The sequence below is a fragment of the Crocodylus siamensis genome, chromosome 15 (genome assembly GCF_052110815.1).
Source record: "Crocodylus siamensis isolate JL-2025a chromosome 15, ASM5211081v1, whole genome shotgun sequence".
NCBI classification, from domain to species: domain Eukaryota; kingdom Metazoa; phylum Chordata; order Crocodylia; family Crocodylidae; genus Crocodylus; species Crocodylus siamensis.
The window spans coordinates 47,894,806-47,918,526 of NC_143409.1; the positions used below are offsets into that span (position 1 = coordinate 47,894,806).

The following is a 23,721-nucleotide window of genomic DNA, read 5'->3' on the forward strand; positions in this document are numbered from 1 at the left end:
CAAATGGGAAATCTCGTGTCATCTACACCTGCCTTCTGGTGCCAATTCCGCAGATAAGTCTTTTTCTACTCATTAATGTTCATGGAGTTCACAACTAGTAAAACATGAGGTTTCTAGCTCAGTTCACTGTGGAGATATGGTTTCTTCTGCTACATTCAGGGATACATTTCACAGTATTTAGCTTGACAGTCAGAGCTTGAGAAATGCAGTTAAGAGAGGAAAAGAGGAACATAAGCACGTGACACTCGAGTCAGAAACCTTTGGTTCCTTCCTTCATTCCAAATAAAGGAAGCTCTTTTGTTCCACATCTACATCTAACTTCAACGCAAGAAGGACAGTTTTTGTTTGTCTGATCTGACCAACCTGTTGCAGAAATTGCTGCGGTTCATTTCTCGGGAGGCAAAGAACTCTCAGACACACGCTATTAGCAACACAAAAGGTATATTTGCAAATAGAGTTGGAGTGGAAACAAAGGACCACTCCGCCCGCTGAGGACAACTCTCAGCTGGCTTTTATCCTCTCTCTCCTGAGCACGTGTGCAGAAGCAGGAACTCTTACAACTCATTTCCTGTTCATACAAACATATATGAAATGACGTCACGTCATCCGTCGCATGTGTATTATAATTAACTACTTAAGTATGCGGGGCGGATAGGCTTATATGCATTAGCTAATTACGCCTGCTCAGAAAGCTCTTTAGGTTACCAAAAGTTCAAACTCTCTCTGTCTCAAGGACAGGATCATTAAAAATTGCAATTACTCTTATCTGTCTAAAAAATGAAGAAAGCATGAGAGGGAAGGTGATTTAGTGTAACAAAGAGATAGTAAATTTGCAAAACAAAGAGAGAGTGATACCTTAATACAAAGAGCCCTTAGTAGTTTCTCCCCCACCCCCCTCCTCCCACCAGGGAGAGCTGGCAGCTGTGCTGTTCTAACAACACTATTCATAATGCATTTTTAATAATATTTCTAACAAACCAATCAGTAACAAAATGGATTTGAATGCAGTTCATTTTGAACACACAAATAATGGAATTTTTGAATAAAGACTGAAACAAACTATCATGGGATCATCTCATTTTTGTATTATTAAATTAACTGTGAAGAACGGTGTCTGTCAGAGGGTAAATAAAACAGCACATTCAGGTACATTTGTGTCAAGAAGCTGAAATTCACCTCCCTGATTGATCCTGCTTAGAAGTTTTGTCCTGTGTCCAATCCTCGAAGAGACAACTCCCATGTATTAAAATGGACTAAAATATTCATTCAAAATGGAAAATATTAAATTTCACAATGAATTACAGTTATAAGCTAGCTGCAGGGTTTACTAGAACTATTTCTTTCAGGATTAAACAGTTCTTTTTTTCCCTTCCGAACTGATATATGCAGTTTCCTCTTGCAGTTTCCCTGGCTGGAAAGTGAAGGGATCCCCATACAGGACACTGGAGCAATTCCAAATCCAATCAAGTGAGAATAGAGTCTGCTCTTAAAGAAAAAGCCACATTTCCAATACACTGCAAGTAGGGGCACCTAGGAACATAGGTCTGGAGGGGCCCCTAAGGCCATCCAGTTTAGTCCATTCCCAGGCACCTCTTTCCCCAAAGTTTCCTAACAATGACCCACTGCAAACTTTCATATAGAACAAGTACAAGAACCAGACCAAAGAGGAAAACCCTAGAAAATGGCAGAGGTGAAAGAAGGGGACATGAGGGCACTGGCGTTACAAGGAGAGAGGAGTTATTGAATATATGCACAGAGGATCCAAAGAAGAGGAACATACCTCCTGCTGTCCGTGCCAGTCTAATGTAAGGGAGAAATCCCGATCCCTAATTTGACAAATGGTTTGACACTGAGCAGAAGAGCAGAGCAGTGTTATGATGTCTATATATCAGCAGGAGGATCAGCCCATCCCAGGCACTGCCCCTCTGTTATAGGTGTGACCACTGTCCAAAGCAAATTCAAGCCAGAGCCCAGGAGCTGGATGACAGCTTTTCCTTCCACTCTCCTACTGAAAAGTAGTTCTTCACTTTTTTCACACTGACCTAAACCATGCTGACTTCATAGAGGTAGAAAGTGAGGATCCCTGTAGCCATGTATGAGTGATAGTCCCTGAGAGCATCACCATTAGATGTTGCAGTTGCATTTTGCAGTGCTGGAGTACAGCTGGGAGGGACAGCCAGAGGTCATCTAGTCCAATCTCCTGCCTGAGGCAGGTTTCCCTCTATCCAAGCTGTCTTATACAAATGATTATCTATAGCATCACTTTGCATACTAACCCTACCCTCCAGTATATCTGTTATCCTGTCCCAGCTTGGTTTCATCTGAAAATTTGCTGAGGGTGTACTCTATGCCATCTTCCAGGTCACAGAGGAAGACAGTGGACAAAACTGGCCCCAGGACCGACTCCTGGAGCACTTCACTTGATACTGGCTGCCAACTAGACGTCGAGCCATTGATTACTACAGCCTGTGCCCGATGCTCCAGCCAACTTTCTATCCACCTTACAGTGCATTCATCCAACCTGTAGTTCCTTAGCTTGCCTGCAGGCATGTTGTGGGAAATCGTATCAAAAGCCTTGCTAAAATCAAGTTACACCACAACCACTGCTCTCCCCACATCGGCAGAGCCAGTCACCTCAAGAGAGAAAGCAATCATGTTGGTCAGGCATGACTTGCCTCTGGCGAATCCATGCTGACTGTTCCTGATCGCCTCTTCTCCTCCAAGTGCTCAGAAATGGATCCCTGGAGGATCTGCTCCATGATTTTTCCAAGCACTGAGGTGAGGAGGACTGGTCTGTAGTTCCCTGGATCCTCCTCCTTCCCTTTCTTAAAAATGGGCCCTATGTTTGCCCTTTTCCAATCATCTGGGACCTCTCCTGATCACCATGAGTTTTCAGAGATAATGGCCAGTGGCTCTTCAGTCTCAGCAGCCAAATCCCTCAGCCCCCTTGGGTGCATCCCATCCGGCCCCATAGACTTCTACCTATCCAGATTTTCTATGTAATCTCTAAGAAAGAGAATTTTTGTGGGGGAAAAAACACTTGTGCTTTTCCATGTTGTCCACCAACTGTAAGTGAAACACTTCACTGACAACAGTCAAAGATGAAGAGACTCCAACTCAATGGAGCTGGGAGGGAAACCTGCTCTGCACCAACAAGGCCAATTTTTCCATTGAGAAGCTTGCTATGGGCAGCCCTGGAAAAAAACTCAAAATTAGATGGAGAAATTACTGAGGATTATGGAAGTTTGACAGAACTTTCTTTGAATTTTCCTTGAGGTTTAAAGAGCAAGTCATAATTTTAAACCCTACATTACACTACATTACAGTAGTTTAGTGTAAATCTACTATTCCTCGAGAAAATCACTTTCCCTAGTGCAACCAGGTGGTCAACCAACAGAAGTGCTAGGTGATGCTCACTTGCAGCAGGATTACATGTTTATGGGGTACCTCTCCAATAATATATTTAATCACACAATGAGTAAATGGGAGACACCACCTCTCCAATTAAAGCTGGGAGCATAAAATTAGCCTCATTTATAGCAGCTTCCATTGTGTTAACAACCTTGCTCACCTTTCTTTCATCCAAAGTGGTCCTTGCTCAGACTCTCTGAGCCCCTTCCTATCTATCACCAAATACCCCCCCTGCAGCCATAATAAAGGCATGGCCTAGTTATCACCCTCCAGATGGGAAGAATGAACAGCAGGGAAAAGCTGAAAGAGCAAGAAAATGTGACGGCACAAGGAACGCTACGGTATGGACAGCCCAGCACTGTGAGTGCAGAGGACGCTTCATTGGCAGTAACGGACATTGTATCTGTGGTGGGATTTTGCAAGCAAGACCTTTTCCAGCCAGTGGTGAACTACAGCACAAAAGCTCTTATGTGTCTTATGTTCAGCAGAGCCCTGTGTGTCCTTGACCTGTTGAAGCATTTGTTGAAACATGTAAACATTTCTCTTTGTCAGTCTGACACTTGCCAGAGAGTAGAGCACAGCAGACCTGGGCTGGGCTGGGCTTCAACCTTCGGACCCTGCAGTAATACATAAATGAACGTCTTCAGTCAAAAGGTTACTAGTGACTCAGCTGTTTGGTGAAGTTATTCCAGTCTGACAATGAAATGAAACGTCCTTTGTATGTAACCAGTCTCCTCTCCAACAGCACGGGGAACAGACTTGTCAGCACTGCTCTTGCCTCCATCTAAAATGGAGCATGTGCAAAGCAGTCCACGATCACCAGCGCTGCCAGTACAGCCAGTCCGTGGAGCTTCTTTAAAGGATTTGTATCTCCCAGTCCTAAAGGAGATGCCCTCAAGGACTGCCGTTCAAACTTTGCTACAGGTATCCTCACTTGCTACCTCTGTGAAGGCAGCAAGAAGGAGAAGGAGGTCTGTTTCAGGTCAGCATGAAAAAAGTTAGGAACTACTTTTCAGGAGAATAGTGGAAGGAAAACCTGTCGTACAGTTCCTGGGCTTTGGCCCTAATTTGCTTTGGACAGTGGCCACACCTCCAACTGGGGGCAGTGCCTGGGATGTGCTAATCCTCATGCTCATATGTAGACACCTCCAAGGTTCATCGTAAGGCTGCTCTGCTCCTCTGCTCAATGTCAAGCGAATTGTCAAATGAGGGATCAAGATTTTTCACTTACGTCAGACTGGCAAAGACAGCAGGAGATATATTCCTCTTCCTTGGATCATCTGAGCATATATTCAATAACTTCTCTCTCCTTGCAGTGTCAGTGCCTGCATGTCCCCTTCTTTTACCTGTGCCATTTTTGCGGGGGGGTTGCTCTTTGGTCAGTTTTGTTGTACTTGTTCTATATGAAAGTTTGCAGTGGGTCATTGTTAGGAAATTTTGGGGAAAGGGGTGCCTGGAAATGCAGAGGACTGAACTGGATGGCCTTAGAGGCCCTTCCAAACCTATGATCCTAGGCAAGGCTGCCCAGAGTGGGAGGAAACTGGTGCAATTTGCCCCAGATCCTGAATAGCAAGGGCCCCGCAGCGTAGAGAGCATGCTGTTTCTGAGCCCCTTACTATCTGTCACCACATCCCGACTCTGCAGCCAGAATGGATGCAAGGCCTAGCTATCACCCTCAGTATGGGAAGAGTGAACGGCAAGGAAAATCTGAAAGAGCAAGAAAATGTGACGGCCCAAGGAACGCTACGGTATGGGCATCCCAGCACTGTGAGTGCAGAGGAGGCTGTATTGGCAGTAACGGACATTGTATCTGTGGTGGGATTTTGCAAGCAAGACCTTTTCCAGCCAGTGGGGAACTACAGCACAAAAGCTCTTATGCATCTTATGTTGAGCAGCACCCTGGGTGTCCTTGACCTGTTGAAGCATTTGTGTCAGTCTGACACTTGCCTGAGAGCAGAGCACAGAAGACCTGGGCTGGGCTGGGCTGGACAGGCAAACCTGACTCAGGCAGGAGATCGGACTAGCTGACCTCTGGCGGTCCCTCCCAGCTGTACTCCAGCACACTACAGCGCAATCGCAACATGTGAAGGAGAGGCCCTCAGGGACTGTCACTCAGACTTTGCTACAGGTATCCTCACCCCCAGCCCTTCACCTGCAAACTTTCCAGGGGGGCTGGTCGGGGGTACACATGCACACTCAGCCCCCTGCGAATAATTTTTTCTCCCTCCCTCTATGCTTAGAGATTTCACATGACTTTAATGGACGAGGTCTGTATGGAAGGCCAGTGTCCCAGCGAGTCCTTCCACATGTCGCCCCATGTGTGTCCAGCATCACTCTGGTCTTCCCTGGCTGGTGCTTGAGCCAGGTGCTCCGCATCCAAGGGTCCTTTTACAGCCGCATTTGCCCAGGTAAATCCTCACCCCGATTTCTCTTTCTTTCTGTGGAGAAGAGCTGTGATCTAGCCAGGTAATGAAAGCTCATACTGTAGTGTGTGCATTGTGCATTGTGCAATGTAATGTGTTGTGTGAATAGGAAATGTAACGTCAGTACATAGCAGAAGCGGAGCGACCCTGCAGAGCCCTGCAGGCTGTGATGCTGAACTACAAATCCCAGAGGCCTCTGGAAGCAGGAAGAGGAAGTGATGAGCAACCCTGCGGAGTCCTGAACTGCAAATTCCGCTTTTCTTTAAAAAAGTAAGAAAATCCCGTTTGGCTGTTGTGCTCCTGCCTGAGTATGTCTATTGGTGCAATATTGAGTTAATGGTCAATGCTCTCTTTCCCTGGGATTTCTGTTCCCTTTCTCCTTTCCAGACAAGTTCTTCGGCTCACTAAGAGTTAGTGCAGGAAATGCTTTTTACTAAGGTCGAAGGGCTGAAAAGCTCTCAGGTCCAGGCTTTTTATTGGAGGCATCTAAAAGTCCCCCCCACACGCCCGATACTTCCCGGACATGTAAGTGCTCGTGTCTGCGCATGTGCAGCAGGCTGCGCCCTGCCCGGGAAGCTGCTGTTCCTTTCACTTCCCAAATTAACAAATGCTGCAAGATGAAAAGGCATAAAGAAGTTTGAAATAATAAAACTGGAGAGGAAAGCTATAATTCAACACTATAGCTCATGTACTGTGGGAATGAGATGTGGATCTTGCTGTCTGACATTGTGAAAAACTTCTTCCAACTTGACAAAACCGAAACCCTGTTTCGGAGGCAGATCACAGCACAGCACTGCTCGGCAGGATGAGGCAGGTAGGTGAACTTCGCTCGATAGAGAAACATTCAGCTGACCTTTCATATCCTCTAAAACATCTCGTTTTTAGATGATATAAGAATGCAGACATTAGATGATCCTTTGACATTTTGTTTTATTACTTAAGCAAAAACGAAATGTGTACATTCACAAATAATTTCATTAGAAATACTTTACAGACATCACAGCAAAAACAAAACAAAAACCTCAAAAAAGAACAAAAATCCCCCACAAACCACCCAAAGGAAATGGGAAGAAAACAGACAAATCTTGCTCTAACTTAAGATAAGATAAAATATGGAAGAGAACCTCTTCTATTTGGGGCCCAGGAAAAAAAACTCTTCCAATCTCAACTTGCATCAGTTTCTTTTTTAATTATTTTCTTTTGACATTTTCTTTCTGCTGTTTTCATGCTCTGATTGTAGAGTTATTTTAATATTTTTCTTTGAAAGAAGCAGGAGAATAGTATTTCCAGAATTAATCAAATTGGAAAATTGTATCTTTTACTAATTCTGGCATCAGTGGGAATTAAGCACATAATTAAATATTAATAAGTGTGGAAATACATACATGCTGAATCACAAGGATCATGATGATATAGCTTCAGGAAAAATTTGATGACCTATTAGTGGGATAAGTCATGTTTCAAGTGGTGAATTAGAGTATTTTTCACAATTTTTAATACAGGACAGAAAGTTTTGTTGGAGTTTGTTAGGGGAGAGTAAAATTTTTTAACAATTTTTCATGAAAGCTTTTCAACATAATAGACTTTTCTTTATTTTAATTTATAATGGATTTGTTCCCAATTGTTTTAGAAAGCAATTCACAACACATTTTTTGTGTTATCACAAATTAAATGGAAATTAAAACAAGATGAAATAAAAATGTTCCTAAGGTTTTTTTTCTTTTTTTTCTCCTTTAAGCATCAATAGAGAGCAAACAGTGAAAATCTATAGATTCCCGGCAATGCATATATTTCACTTTCAAACTATTTGAAACAAGAACTCGTTTGACATCATGTCATGACCAACTTAGGAAAATTGCAGGAATACTTGAAAGAATTTTAAAATTCTTTTAATTGCCATCTTCTACAAATCTGTATTGTAATGCTGTCCACTTCCACTGCTACATCACTAATGAAGAAATAGATAATGCTTTTCTAAAAGCCTAAGATCCTTGAGTCCTGCTATTAAATGATATTTCTGCTCCAAGTTGTTTGTTTTTTTTACAGAAATTTCCCATCCCTGTTATTCAGAGAAAAGTATATTGATATTCTTTCATACTCTAGAGAATATGATCCCAGGGGTAATGAAGGTCTCAGGTGACAGAATTCAACATGCATTTTACACCCCATTATTTTTAGGCAAGTCCTATCAGGCCTGGGCCTCTGACTCGTGCTTTTTTGAAGCCTTGGCATTAGGAGCCTGCAGGTCCCTGTGCGAGGTGTCTCTTCCCCAACTTCTTGCGCTGAACCCGCAGCAGCTTGTGAAGGGCTCTGGCAGAGGACAGGCAGCTCTGTGGGTTGCCCCTTTATGTGGGGGGACAGAGATCCAGACCTGCCCCTGGGTATTATATCATCTGCAGCTAAAAGAAGGCAGTTCCTGCACAGCACAGGAAAAAGCTGCTCAAAATGCAAGAGCCTGATGCAGTGATTGTTTCCCAGACTCACTTGAAATGTGAAACAACTCCAGGTGTGTCTACCCCATAGTTTGTAGCAGAGCATGAAGATACCCAGTCTGCCTGTAAATCAGTTAGCTTGAGTACGGGGATAGTGCAGCCACAGCAGTGTGCAGATTACTCTGCTACTTGGTTAGCCTGAAGAAACACTGCTTTGGACTTCAGCTGACTTTCACCAATTATTTGTCTGCCCTGGGGAGCTGTCATGACCACAGCTGGGAAGACATAGCTGTAGTGATAGCATCAGCTAGTGGAGATGGTGGCAACTGAATCCACCTGGTTTACTAAATCTAACTGATTCTAACTACATCTCCCTGGCAACTGAATTTCCCTACAGTTTATCTATATTCAGAGTTGTCACATAGTGGATTTAGGTATTATTACAAGTGTGATTGTATAATGGCAAAAAGTGAGGTAGAATGACATTTAGATTCATACTCATAAAAGAGACACTTATGTGCCACTAACTTGTCTATGAGGCAAAACAGGATTTTGCCCTGCATACTGTTGTTTCGTAACTCCTATAAAGACTGTGAAATGTCATTTTGAGACGACCTGAGAACAGTATTAAAATAGAGATTGCTACAGGTACATATCGAGAAGAGGGGATCCTTAACTTTCCCAGCTTCCAGAGTCACACCCCAGAGCTCCTGGAAGCAGGGAAAGCCATGCAGGCACTCCCGAGGTTGAGGGGCCGGATCCTGCGTGGAAAATCCTGGGGCACACAAGGCTGAGACCCCAAACCCAGAGACCTTGTGCCTGAGGTGGCTGGAGAGTGCAGGAGGCTCCAGGCTGCCTGTGCTTTCCTGCCATAAAGAAAATAGACATCCACCACAGTAAAGCAGCACAAATGACTGCTACCTTTTTTAGCAACCATATTGTAGTGTGACATGGAGTACAGATATCTATTTGCTTTGCTTTGTGCCACCACAAAATGTTTATGGTATCAGAAAGGTGACAAAAGGTGACGTCTGCATTGCTGTGCAGGATTGAATGGACACCTGGCAAAAGCCTGTGCCCAGTTTTACACAGCAGTGGACAGCCTTCTCAAACATATATGCCTGAAGCCAAGTTAAATGGGTTTCTCTTTTGATTTACTGAAAGTTAAAACACTCAGTGTAGGTCTCCTGTTCAGGGGGAGTAATTCCAGAATGACTATTCCCAGTTAACTCTGCATGTCAAAACACTTATTCTGAAATAAGAATATCCACAGAGGACATACTCGAGACCACTCTGGATTTATACTCTTATTCTATATTAATTTCCACTCGTTCCATTTTGTCAAAACCACAACTTGCCTTTCCATGGCCAAACTCAGTAACCAAATATCTCAACAGCTTTTTCTGATGAGTCTTTGTTTTCCATCAGTTATCCCATGAGACTGTCCAACCCTAGGACCTGGGATAATTGCATCATTGTTTGTAAGTGAAACTCCTTTAGGCTTCTTGGGCTGTTGGAAATAGTGAAGGATTGTGAAACTGTTTGAAACTCTCAGACATTGCAAAACACCATCTCCACACTGCAGAGCATACAGCTCGTTATGCAGGACTGATCAACACTGTTCAACACAGATCTTTGAAAACTCCTGGCACTCTGGACTGGAAGAAGGCCAATGTGGTGGTATCTTCAAGAAAGGGAGGAAATTGGATCCGGCTAACTATAGGCCCATCAGCCTGACTTCTGTCCTGGGGGAGGTCTTAGAAAAGTTTATTAAAGGGCCATCCTTAATGGACTGGCCAACGCCAACATCCTGAGGGATAGCCAGCCAGCATGGGTTTGTTGCAGGTAGGTCTTGCTTGACCAATCTCATTTCCTTCTACAACCAGGTGACCTATCACCTGGACAAGGGAGAAGAGATTGATTTCATATATCTTGACTTCAGAAAAGCCTTCAACCTGGTATCCCATGATCACCTCTTAGTGAAATTGGCCAATTGTGTCCTTGGGTCCACCACGATCCACTGGCTGGGAAATTGGCTCCGTGGTTGGACTCAGAGGGTAGTAATTGATGGCAGTCAGTCGTCATGGTGTCCTGTGACCAGTGGGGTCCCCCAAGGCTCTGTCCTTGGCCCCATATATTGTTCAACATCTTCATTAATGATGTGGACTTTGGAGTCAGACGTGGACTGGCCAAGTTCACCAATGACACCAAACTTTGGGGCAAACTATCCACACCAAAAGACAGGAGGACGATCCAGGCTGACCTGGACAGGCTCAGCAAATGGGCGGACGAGAACCTGATGGTGTTTAATGCTGAAAAAAGCAAGGTTCTCCACCTTGGGAGGAAAAACCTGCAGCATCCTTATGGGCTCGGCAGTGCTCTGCTGGCTAGCACTGTGGAAGAAAGAGACTTGGGGGTCATCATTGACCACAAGATGAACATGAGTCTGCAATGCGATGCTGCGGCTAGTAAAGCGACCAAAATGCTGGCGTGCATCCATAGATGCTTCTCGAGCAAATCCCGGGACGTCATTCTCCCCTTGTGCTCGGCCTTGGTGAGGCCTCAGCTGGAGTACTGCGTCCAGTTTTGGGCCCCACAATTCAAAAAGGATGTGGAGAAGCTTGAGAGAGTCCAGAGAAGAGCCACGCACATGATCAAAAGTCAGGAAAACAGACCTTAAGACGACAGGCTGAGAGCCATGGGGCTCTTCAGCCTGGAAAAGCGCAGGCTGAGGGGTGATCTGATGGCCACCTATAAGTTTATCAGGGGTGACCACCAGGATCTGGGGTAACGTTTGTTCATCAGAGCGCCCCAAGGGATGACAAGGTCAAAGGTTATAAACTCCTGCAAGACTGTTTCAGGCTGGACATAAGGAAGAATTTCTTTACTGTCCAAGGTCTGGAACAGTCTGCCATGAGAGGTGGTTCAAGCACCTACATTGAACACCTTCAAGAGCAAATTGGACTCAATGATCTTCTGAGGTCCCTTCCAGCCCTAATGTCTATGAAATCTATGAAACACTCCCCACATTTGCCACAGCCATTGGCACAGTACTCTGAAGAGCTTGAAGAGGACAAATCTCATGTTGCCTTGAACAGCTCTATTGGCATGTCACTGTACCTGGACCCCTGTGTTTCCTTTTTACCAGCGCACAGTATTATGATTCTAGATTTCATTCATTTAACATGGTCTAAAATGTAATGAAAACTCTTGATGGTCTCCTGACTCAACACATGATTTTTCATTTAGGGGAAGAGGGAGGGAGATATCAGGGATAACCCTGGAATTTCTTTTTCAGTGACTGTTTTAATTCTGCACTTTCATAAGTTTATTCAAACCACGGTTGTTCCCCTTGTATACGTGTACATGCTGTCCTCCTGCTATCTCATCCAGTACACAACGGTGGTAACCAGCGCTCTATGTTCTCCAGGTGAATACTTTTCTGCCGTCCCCTTGTGCTTTTGCATCAAGTTTCAGTGAAGAAGATGCCTTCCTCATTGTGCCAAATCTCCAGCGTCTCCACATCGCTGCCTGGTTTACTCACGTTCTTCATTACTTTTCATATTTGCAAGGTAAAATCAGGTAGGTGTCTGCTCCGTACTAATGTGTGCTCTGCTGCTGCTGAAAGGTTTTTTTAATTTTCGATTGACACATTGCACCAATTCTAGTCTTTCCTGGCAAATGGAAAAGAATTTGTGAGAAATTCTAGATGGCATTAACATCATTGTGTAGGAAGAAACAATAACTACATCTAAAATAAAAAGTTTTCCTCTTTCTCTCCAAGCATACAGAAGAATAGCTCTGTCTCTGTCGCCCGATCATATTTCCATATTTCTGTGTGCTTCTATGTTCCTTGTTCCCACAGTATCCATAACATCCTCCTTCTCCTCACTCCACTGGCTTTTCAAAACCAATATTGAGGAGGAAAATTCTCTTTTACGTGACATTTCAATGATTTGATATTTGTATCTAATCCCAAAACGTGATTAAATCATCAAAGCACCCAAATTTTTTCTGGGATACAATGTTCAGAAAATATCCCATTAAAAACGTTGACATTTCTATGACAAAAAATACATATGTTGTATTTATTCAGGATAGTCTATCATTTCTCAGACACTGAATATCTTATGTTGGGCAGTCAGCTGCAGTTAAAGTTGCTCAGCCGTTTCTAGTTTAAACCTGTGTTTTCAGTTATTTGTCACTTTACCAGTCCAGGCTGAAACTCTGCCAGGTGGTAATCCATTTCATGTTGAATATCTCAGATTTCTCTTTTTACTTTTTTACTTCAGAACTTATTTTGGGGTGTTTTTGGTAAATTTTACAGCCCTGTTTACAGTTGTTGGACCTGATCAGCCAATCACTGCCATTGTGGGGGAAGAGATCGTATTGCCGTGCCGCCTGGCCCCCAACATGAGCGCTGAGGAACATGGAGGTGAGGTGGTTCCGACCTGGGTTTACAGATTATGTGCATCTGTACCATGATGGGAGAGATCTGTTTGGAGGACAGATGCCAGAATACAAGAGAAGGACAGCGTTTTGGAAAGGTGGCCTCACAGATGGAAACGTTTCCTTGAGGATTCTCAATATTGGGCCTTCAGATGAAGGGCTATACAGCTGCCTTGTTAATGATGATACTACTTATGAAGAAGCTGTAATAGAACTGAAGGTAGCAGGTCAGTGGCTTGTCTCAGTTTATCTGCATGGTTTTCAGGTTTTTTCTCTTTCAAAATATGCCAACTGCATGGAACCTATGTATGAATTATTTTACAATTAGACACTGTATTTCAATTTTATCCAGCCATTTTCACATTTCAGGCATATTTCAATTTTTGTCTGTATTTAATAATTTTAAGCAATATTTCAAAAGCAGCTAGTTTTTCTTTACTCTTGATTTCTCAGTGCTTGGGACCTTCTAATTTCACATCCAAGTTATATCCATTTTTTCTTGGACCAACATTGACTTTTAGCCTAAATAGTGCTTTTTCGTTCATCATATTTACTCCCCAATATAGTTACAGATAGCAAACATATCCCTTTCTGCCTCTGTTTTCCTAGGTTGTAAAAGCCCAGATGTTCTCCTAAGATAAACCTTTCTCTTTTCAAATCCCAAACCTCAGTTACAGTCCTAATTTGCTTCTTTTTCTGTTTAATTTGAATCCTGCCAGTCTAGTCAGTCAATTCCCAGGATAAGTTTCTACAACCAGCCCTTCTTAGTAAAACCTTGTAACTATGTGCCCGGGAGAGAGACAAGATTTTAGCCTATGATCTGGACCTCTTTTGCAAGTTTAGACATGGAATTAACATACACCTACAATCTCCTTAATCACCACCGCTCCGTCATGGGGGGCAACCTCCTCCCCTTTTCCCTCCAGCCTTTGCCCTATCTTCATAGATGGCTTTTTCTAATAATCTACTAACTGTTCTCTGATTGCCTTTGTTCGCATGTCATTGTTTCATGGAAACTTCTGAAGCTGAAGTGAACCAGTTCTGTTGTGGACTTGGATGATGTCAATTGGTTGGGATTTATGTTCCTTTGAAATGTGCACTTTTGGAAAGGGAGGATTTCTTATCCCCTTCCTTTCACCTAATTTAGAGTTTTCACTGATGTGGCTGCTTTGTTTTCACATCTAAGAGACTTGAACACAAATATCTATTATAAAACAATATTGAATACATTTAGTAGTCATTACTATAAGATAAAGCAATAATATAATTTCGTAGATATCACAGAGTGTAGGGTCAGAAGAGACCTATCAGATCATTTAGTCTGACCCGCTGCCCTGGGTAGGAAAGAGTGCGGGGGTCAGATGACCCCAGCAGGTGTTTCTCCAATCTCCTCTTAAATACCTCCAAGGAAAGGGATAGCACCACCTCCTTTGGAAACATATTCCATATTTTGGCATCCCTCACTGTGAATAATTTTTTCCTGATGTCTAATCTAAATTTGCTGTCCTGCAATTAGTGGCCATTTTTTCTAGGTACCCCGATGGCCGTCTGCTAAACATTGTATCCCATATTTCCTGCTGCCCAGTCTGATGAGCTTTTAGATGGCCACAAGATCACCTCTCAGCCTTCTCTTGCAGAGGGTGAAGAGATTCAGGTCCCTCACTTGGTCCTCCTGAATCCCTCCTGAAGTGTGGTGCCCAAAACTGGATGCAGTACTCTGGCTGCGGCCTGACCAATGCTACAGAGAGGGGAAGTGTCACCTCCCTAGACCTGTTTGTGATGCACCTACTTATGCAAGAAAGAGTGTGGTTAGCTTTATTTATAAGGGCTGTGCGAAAAGGCACTGTTTTGTTTCACTTGAGTTTCAAGGTTTTGATGGAACAGTGTTTCATTCGAATTTCAGTTCAATTTGAAACAGCTGTTCCATTGTGCTTTGTCAAAACAGTAAGGCTGTTTCGACTCTGTTTCTATGTTTCGGAAGTCAGCCCAGCTGGACTGATACCCTGTCTCCTGACTGATCTTGCGCTAGGGATGAAGCACTATGGTTGAAACATTTTGACTTTTGAAACATTTTGACTAGCCTCATTTTGTTTCAAGGCTGTTTCAGCGCTCTCTGTTTCCCTTCGACCTCAAAATGAGTCAAAACCATGTCGAAACAAAACGGCTGGGGAAATTTCGCACAGCCACATTACTTATTACTTCATTGCATTGGTGACTCGTGCATTTTGGAGTTGACTACGACTCCGAGATCCCTTCCCACTGCTGTGCTACCTAGGATGGCACCTCCCAGGCTATAGGAGTGTTGATGATTCTTCCTCCCTAGGTGCAACACGTGGGACTTGTCTTTGTTAAACTGCATCCTGTTCTGTTTTGCCCACTTCCCCAGCCTGTCCAAATCCACCTGGATTTGCTCCCTGCCCTCTAGTTTGTTTTAACCTCCCCCCATAGTTCAATGTCATCTGCAAACATGGACAGAGTGCTTTCTATTCCCTCATCCAAGCCAGTAATGAAGATATTGAACAGTACGGGTTCCAGACTCTGTCCTGGAACCAGATAAAGTATATAATGATATATATGGATTACCTGCTTTAAGCCCTTCTGCTGTGTTTAATCTGATCTGCTTCAGCTTCATTTGCTTTCTTTCCTTTGCCTGATGTCATGTCTGAAAGGTTCATTCTGTGGTTACTCAGAAACAGGCTTTTGGGACTTCTGCTAAATTGACTCACAGATTTAAGAAATATACTTTCTTTCTTTTCTAGCTTTAGGCTTTACTCCTATAATCGCTGTGGAGGATTACGAGAAGGAAGGGATCCGCATGACGTGTCGATCAGCTGAGTGGTACCCAGAGCCCCAGGTGCTGTGGAGAAATGCCCAGGGGCATCATATACCATCGCTTTCTGAAATCAAATCCCCAAAGGTGAATGGCCTGTTTGAAACAGAAATTTCTGTTGTCATAAACGGACATTCAAACCAGAACTTGTCCTGTTGGATCAGGAACAGCCTCCTTGACCAGGAGAAGGAATCAGCAATTCATATATCAGGTCAGTTTCCATCCAAACCCGACAGTGAACCACCTCCGCTGGAAACCAAGTGACACATGAAGCAAACACACACATGGCTAGCATTTCCACGGGGTCATGATAGAAATCCATTGAACTGTGTGTTTGCATGTATCTGAACCTGGATTTTATCTCCCTCGAACTTCTGAAATTTTACCTTAAAGAAACTGGCAGATGCAGTCACTCAAACTATCATCGAGTCCAGCTCCGTGCCCCAGGGGCAGGAAGTCACCAGGGATCACAGGATCCCAGCAATATAAACATCCAAGTGTCTCTTGAAGGTGTTCAAAGTAGGTGCTTGAGCCACCTCCGGCACCAGTCTATTCCAGACCTTGGGGGCTCGGACAGTAAAGAAGTTCTTCCTTATGTCCAGCCGGAAATGGTCATGGAGGAGTTTGTGACCATTTGACCTTGTCATCCCTTGGGGCGCTCTGGTGATTCCCACTGATCCTGGTGAGACCCCTGTGAAACTTGTAGGTGGCCACCAGATCCCCCCGAGCCTGTGCTTTTCCAGGCTGAAGAGTCTCATAGCTCTTAGCCTCTCATCATAGGGTCAGGAAAAGAGACCTTCGGCTCCCTGCAATTCGGGTCTGACTCGACCCTCCCCTCAGCCCCCACTCCTGCTTCAGGTCCGAACCCACTCCCCAGCTACCCCGCTTCAGGTCCAGCGCCACCCCACCCAGTACGGATCTGACCCTGGCCTCCCCGCCCCTTTTCGGGTATGAGCCAGCTTTCCCCTCCCCGCTTTGGGTCTGACCCTGTTTCCCACCCCCACTTCGGTTCTGACTCCACATGCCCCCGCCCCCCTGTTTGGGTTTAACTGCGCTCCCTCCTTCCTTTCCCCCTCTGCTTTGGGTCCAACCCTGCCTCTCCACCCTCCCCGCTGCTTTGGGTCTGACCTTGATCCCCACCCCACCTTCCCACTGGTTCTCATCTGAACCCGCTCCCCCACTCCCTTCCCCTCCACTAAGGCTCCTGCTTCGTGGCCCCCATTCAACCCAGCGCTGCTTCTCCCCCCAGTTCGGGTATCACCCCACCTCCCCCGCTCCGCCTGTTTGGGTCCTATCCTGCCCTGCTTTGGTTCTGCCCCCACCACCCATAAACCCCTTGTTTGGATCTGACACTGCCCACCCCGCTTTGCATAGTAGCACGCTCCCCACCTCCACCCTGGTTTGGGTCTGAAACGTCTCCCTGCACCCTCCCCAACACTGAGGGTCCTACCCCGCCCCCTCAGTTCAGGTCTGACCTCACCCCTCCTCCTTTCCGGTTTGGATCCAACCCCGTCCCCCCTGCTTTGGGTCCACCCCCTGGTCGGTTCAGGTCCGACCCCATTTCCCACACCTCCCCCGCAGTTCAGGTTCAACCCTACCCCTTCCCCTCCCTTTGGTTCTGACCCTGCTCCACCCTTCCACCCCACTTCAGGTCTGACACCACTCCCCCCGGTTCGGGTCTGATCCCAGCACCCCACTCCCCCCGACTTTAGGTCTGAACTCATTCCTCACTTCCCACCTCCCCCGCTTCAGGTGTGATCCACCCCCCTGGTAGGGCTCAAAACCTGCCCCCGAACCCCACTTTCAGGTCTAATCCCACTTCCCCCCGCTTTGGTTCTGACCAATCTTTCCCCCATTCTCCCCACTTCTGCTCCAACTCTGCTCCCTCCCCCCAGTTTTGGTCTGACCGCCCCTCCGACCCCCGGTTCTGTCCAACCCCACCCCCTTCCCCCACACCATTCGCATCTGATCCACCTCCCTTATGCCGGATCAGATCTGACCTCACTTTGCCCCTCCTCCCCACTTCATGTCCAAACCCACACACCCCCTGCCACCATTTGGGTCCCACCCTGGCTTTTCTGAATGGAGGACCCCTTAGCATATAGTTCTGTAAGTTTGATTTTTTTGGCTTTTATTCACTGTTTAGATGCATAATAGTGCTTATCCTAGACCTTCCTCCTGAGCATGCTTAGTATACTGTGCTATGGCTGTGAAGATACTGGAGTATTTATGTAATTCCACATAGATCCCAAAGCTTTTCTCAGAAAAAAAAGACCTATGGCTGGCAGTTGTGTGATGATAGAGAACATGGAGGAGGATTTAAAGTATTTCTGGATTTTGTTTCTAGCATATTCACATAAAGATTGATCCTCTTCCATTACAGATAGAAAAACTATCCAAACATGGCATAATTGCCAAAAATTGCAGTTATATGGCTAAATAATTTCCACTTAGCCATGTAAGGGTGAGCTAGCATGTTTCCTGTTTATTCATGATAAATCACTATGGAAAGTCAGGTTATTAAAGCATATTTCTGATTTTTTGCAACTCTAGGAGTTGCTGCTCTCATTCATGTCTCAGGCAACTCCTGAGAGGAACTATTAATGGATGGCCTTGGAATAAATACATTTAATTTTTTTTCACTGATAAGAAACTAAAGGAAGCCCTGGGCATCTTGTTTTTCAGTTCTCTTCTTTCCCCGTGTGAATCCCTGGATGGTGGCGCTGAGCGTGATCCTAGTGGTTGTGTTAAGTTTCACAATCCTGAATGTATATCTCTTCAAAATAAAAGGTAAATACAGGGTGGGGGGGATATATAGTATAGTTAGTGAATAATTTTATTCTAATAAATCAAAGCGTGTATGAATAAGATTTTACTGCAGACAAGCAAAGGGAGGCAGGTAGGCACTGTGCCACACACCAAACCTCCAGCACAGCAAAGTGCAGTTGGCAGGGGGTGTTGCTTGTCTGTGGGTGGGGGGAATCAGGGGCTAAAAAAAGCCTACTCCCCAAGTCCCCAGTGGACACTTACCCCTCCCATCTGATCCAGTGGCCATTTTTAACTCTAACTGCCCCCTAACTTCCCCAAATGTCTATACATACCATTAAGGAAAAGTGGAGCTGTTATTCTGTTAAAACTTCTATAAATTTCTGTCCTTGAAATAGGGATATGCCTTCTGACACACATCTCTACACCCATATGGTTAGCCAAACACTACAGAATATTTAATGTCATGCCCCCAGTAATCTATGTAAGTAAACAGCTGGTCAGCACCACTGGGGTAGGTGGGGGCTACTTTTCCACTGCTCTCTTCTGGTTTCGGAAGCAAATGAGCTTTTCTAGACCTTGAGAAAACTCAAGAATCTCAAGTCTTTAGACTCTAGCACCTGACCTACCAGCGCTCCAGAGATGCCCATTGTTTAGAGACCAGTGGGTACTAGATCCCATCCTGAAACCACTAGAGGGATTTATGTATCACCAGAACATCTCCCCACACAGCTACATGGAAAAGTACAATACCATCCCCAGACACAAGTACTACTTGGAGCTTGCCCCTTCTACCCTGGAGCTCTTGAGCACAGGCTTCATCCATCTTAGGCTGTCAGACCAGTCATGCTACCATACAGGCCACCTCAGCAAACTTCGACCCACTTTTCTCTTAGAGCATCAAAACTCCTAAAAATTTCATGATTTTAGAAGGCAGTGGACATGCACGCAAACTTGATTCACCCGGTCCCATATATTCAAATTCTTAAAAAGCAGATCAAAGCAAGTTAGCACAGTTGAAGTAAATATAAAAGAGTTTCCCACTTCTCTCGCCCATGCACACCAATGAGGATAGGCAGAAAAGAGTCACAGTTCTCAGCAACTGGACCCTGGATACTACTGGTGGTATGCGGATAAGCACCACAGAGAGGTTGTCGCACAGAGCACAAAGTGCCAGGCTTAAACTATGAAGTTGTAGTGAAGCATTTAATCAATGTATCTTTTTTTTTCAATCCAGGAAGCCTTCAACGAGAACTTGGTAAGTTTTTTCTGTGTCCAACACAGCTTTTTCCACGGTATTCAGTGTAGCTAGAGCTAGCTGTTAGATTCATACTCTCCATGCTAGAAAGAACAGAAAACCGACAGCAACACTAAGATGCCCTTGGTCGTGAATGCTTTGCTCAGAGCCCTCAGGCACTCCTTCCTGGCCTCTGTCATCGTTATTAGCCCAGAGCACTGCCGCGGTTGCAGCAGTTCATGGAGTGAAATTGGAACATGAATGTAACTGGAGATGCAGCCATTAATTAGTTTGAACCAAAGCTTGAGGTGCCATCTCAGTGTGGTTGGGAATCATTGAAGATACTTCAACATGTCTCATGTATACAAGGTACCCCAAGCCATGGAGAAAATAGGCATCTTTATTCTGTACCTACTAGAAACTTCTCGGTCAGGTCAGAGAGAATGACTAATGGCAATCCAGCTTAGATGGCAATAACGGGAGTATCTCTGGAGCCAGGCCCTCCCTTGGGAAATGGGACAGCAGGTCCAAGTCAGTGGCGTCTTTGGATACTAAGGCTCCCTGGCAGGGCTGTGCAAAATTTTGCCACCAGTTTTGTTTCAGTGCTGTTTCCACCTGGTTCAAGGTTGAAACAGGCAAAATCAAAATTAAACAGATATAGTCAAAACAACCTTGAAAGAAAACGAGGCAAGTCAAAATGTTTCAACGTTTCGCCCATAGGCTATAATGGGGAATGATGAAACAGCCTATAACTTTGCCATGTCTTGCCAGATTTGGATAAGACTTGCAGAAATGGTAGCCACTTCTGAGGGCATAATGCACACCAAGCTTCAAGAAGATAGGTGGAGGGGATTCAGAGAAACTACACTCCAAAATCTTGAGGCTATAGCATCGCACTTCTGGCTCATGTTCATACTGTGGCCAATTATTATCCCCAGGTCTTGGTGACAAGTGATGGGGGATCTTCAGTCCTGCTGCCTGATGAGAGGCAGCAGTTGCACAAGCACCCATGTCACGAGTTTTGCCTGTCAGCAGTTGGCGTGCAGGGCCCCAGAGCCCCCCTGCACCGATCTCCTCAAGAGCTGACAGGAGTCGTGGCCGCAGCAGGGCCTAGCAGCCAGGCCTGCAGTGGTTTCCCCTCCCCTGCGCCCCGAGACAGACAGTTACACAAACACCCATGACACGAGTTTTGCTTGTCCCCAGCTTGGGGTACAGTTTCCCCCAAACCCCTGCACCAATCTCCTTGAAAATATGCAGGCTTCTTGGCCTCAGCAGGGGCTAGCATGCCTGCAGTTTTGACTCCACTGTGGGTTAACACATTCATGTGTCATGAGTTTAACTTTGAAGATTTTGGGGTACAGTTTCCCGGTACAGTTTCCCTGAACTCTGCACCTACCTGCTTGAACCGTGGCAGGCTTTGTTACCTCAGCAGGGGCTACCATTCCTGTAGTTTTGACCCCGCTGCATCTTAACACATACATGTGACATGAGTTTTGCTCTGAAGATTTTGGGGTGCAGTTTCTCTGAATCCTCCGCATCTATCTTCTGAAATTTTGGCACGCTTCATGTCCTCAGAAGGGACTACCGACAAGTTTCATTGAAATCAGGCCAGTAATGACACAGTTCTAGCCTGTTGACCTTCCCCATTATATCCTATGGGTGAAACGTCAATACAGGGTCAAAACAGCAGAACGGTTTGACAGAAAGGAACAGAACAGCCGTTTCGACTCAAGACAAACGTCAAAATGAAACGCTGTTCTGTCGAAATGTCCACACGCTGGTCGAAAAGGAGTGCTTCCATTTTGAACGGCCCTATTCCCTGGTCACTGCAATTTAGAGAGTGACCTAAATATTTGACAACACTTTGATGGATGAGGTCTGTATGGATTTACTGACATGAAAAGACAGTGTCCCAGTTAGTCCAGTTGCCCCATTTGTGTCCAGCATCACTCTGGTCATTCCTGGCTTTTGCTTGGGCCAGATGCTCCTCATCCAAGAATCCTTTTACAACTGCATTTGTTCAGATAAATGCTCACCACTATTTCTCTTCATTTCAGGGTGGAAAAGAGCTGTGATCTGTCCAGGTAATGAAAGTTCATATTGAATTAATGGTCTTTTCCTGTTATTTCAATTCCCTTTGTTTCCTGTCCAGTGGCAAATTCTTAGGCTCACTAATAGTTTGTGGCAAGAAGTGCTTTTTATTATGGTCAAAGAACTCAAAGTCTTCTATGGCCAGATTTTTTTGGAAGGAACCTAAAAGTCCCCACCACACGCAGCATTTTCTGTTTCCCCTTGTGAGTGGAAATGGCAGGTTTTAATCATGTAAGTGCCAATTCCTCTTTTGCACAGGTAGAAATACTATTTCCCCTGGCAGCCTGGACATGTAACTATACCTGTGTTGTCTGAGCATGTGCAGCATGTGATGTGTGTGTGGTCCTCTGACAGAAAACCTGTCTCAGAGTCTGTGTCTCAGTTATTAATTATGGCACACTGAAGGTTTAGATCTATTTTGTCCCAATGTGACATTGCAGGCAATAATGCCTTGTTCATGCATCTCTTCTAATGAGTTCTCATGTCTGATTCTGTGGTTGCTTTCAGGGCTGGGACAAACCGCACCGCCTTTGGAAAAAGGTACAATGTTCAGATTATATCAATTGCCAAGTCTCTCCAGCACTGGGAACCTATTAATTTATATCTTGTAATAGATTAATACTATTGAGTTTAATATAGGTATTAATTGTCAATTAATATTACTATATATATTAATAGTTGCTGATCGGATAGAATGGAGATGTGTCCTCTGGCATTTCTAGACCAGTGTTGGTGGATGGCAGGGAGCGTAATGAATGTAGGAATAAGGAAATGGTCACTCTAGATATATCTAGGGTTTAACGCTCCCCTCCTATAGCATTGACTTTTTCCTCTTTCGGAGATAGGATACTGGATTAGACGTATCATTGGTCTGACTCAGTATGGCAGTTTTTATGTTCTCGTGTTCTTATTGAGTGTGCAAACACACAACAATTGAACAGTTCCAAAATGTCACAGCTTGGGGACTGGTTGAAAACTGTTGTTTGTCAGAGGTGCCCACATGTACAGTGCCCTAGCATTCAAGGCAAGATGGTTACCCTTTAAGCGTTGAAGTGCAGTGGTTTTAACGGTGCGTGGGTTCAACAGTGCCAACAATGAAGGAGGGGGAAAAAAGGGGGGACAATAGTATTCTGGCCATATACCACAGTAGCCAGTTACAGCAGTGGGCAGTGGGGAGGAGGTGGGAGGAGCAGTGCACCGTGGGATGTCTGGAGGACTGAGCAGCCCCATGTCACAGACCATTTCGTGTCTGGTAAACCAAAGTCCAGTGAACTGTTTCAAAACAAGACTTGATTTTCTATTGGCACAATTAATCAGTTCCAGAACGTTTTAAAAGCACTGTAACAGGCTATTTTAAATTCATTAAGATGCGTTTCACCTAGTCTAAGCCTAGCAACAGACATTGCCGAATTGAAAGGGATCACATTAGAAACTGATCAGCTTTACTGAATGACACACATTGCCCATTATCCCACATTTGGTCTCCTGCCTGATGTGGGAGAGCAGGGGATGTGTTCCCTGTCCCTCTCTGCCTCACATCAGGTCCTGCAGTGACACAGATGCCAGGGAGTCCCTGGTGCCCTGTGCCCCCTTGTCCAGCTCCACCCTGACCCATGCTTCAGGCAGAGGCACAGTGCAGGACGGGGTGGAGGGAGAGGTGGGTGCAGGAGCCAAGATATCTCCAGTGTGGGTCAGCATGGTCCAGGCCTGGAGGCGAAGGGCACGGGAGATTACTCAGCTCCTGTGCCCCCTACACTGGGACTCACACTGATCTGTTCCTCTGCATGGGCCAGTGCAGGACCCAGCACAGGTCCCGGGGTGGCAGCCCCAGGTCACGCAAAACACACAGTATTGCCTGAGTCCCGTGCCTCCACACCAGACACACACTGGCTTCACCACTTACAGGGATGTGCCCCAGGCTTCCCTATACATGGAGAAAACCAGGCAGGTCCCTCTGAGGCCTAAAGGGATCAGTATTGGGCCATTGAAGCTCCCACAAGCTGCCAGAGCACCTGCCCAGTGTGAAGAATGTGTTTCTACGCTAAGTGTTACATGTGCCCATGCCCAATATGACAGATCCCA

General features: G+C 45.2%; 1 protein-coding gene and 1 pseudogene across 8 annotated transcripts in view; one reads left to right on the forward strand and one right to left on the reverse strand.

The window, feature by feature from the left end:
• Positions 1–23,721, reverse strand: part of LOC149852633 (butyrophilin subfamily 1 member A1-like) — a 116,940-nt pseudogene that overhangs the window by 63,234 nt on the left and 29,985 nt on the right. The window lies entirely within an intron of this gene.
• Positions 6,052–23,721, forward strand: part of LOC149852635 (butyrophilin subfamily 1 member A1-like) — a 52,094-nt gene continuing 34,424 nt past the window's right edge. The window contains exons 1-8 of one of the 7 annotated variants that reach the window (XM_090028300.1): positions 6,052–6,104; positions 11,697–11,848; positions 12,594–12,942; positions 15,475–15,756; positions 18,231–18,335; positions 19,549–19,569; positions 21,606–21,632; positions 22,147–22,179. In XM_090028300.1, the coding sequence (XP_089884426.1) occupies positions 12,696–12,942; positions 15,475–15,756; positions 18,231–18,335; positions 19,549–19,569; positions 21,606–21,632; positions 22,147–22,179 (715 nt within the window). In that variant the 5' untranslated portion in view covers positions 6,052–6,104; positions 11,697–11,848; positions 12,594–12,695. The other 6 variants (XM_090028299.1, XM_090028295.1, XM_090028297.1 and 3 more) reach the window with 6 other exon arrangements.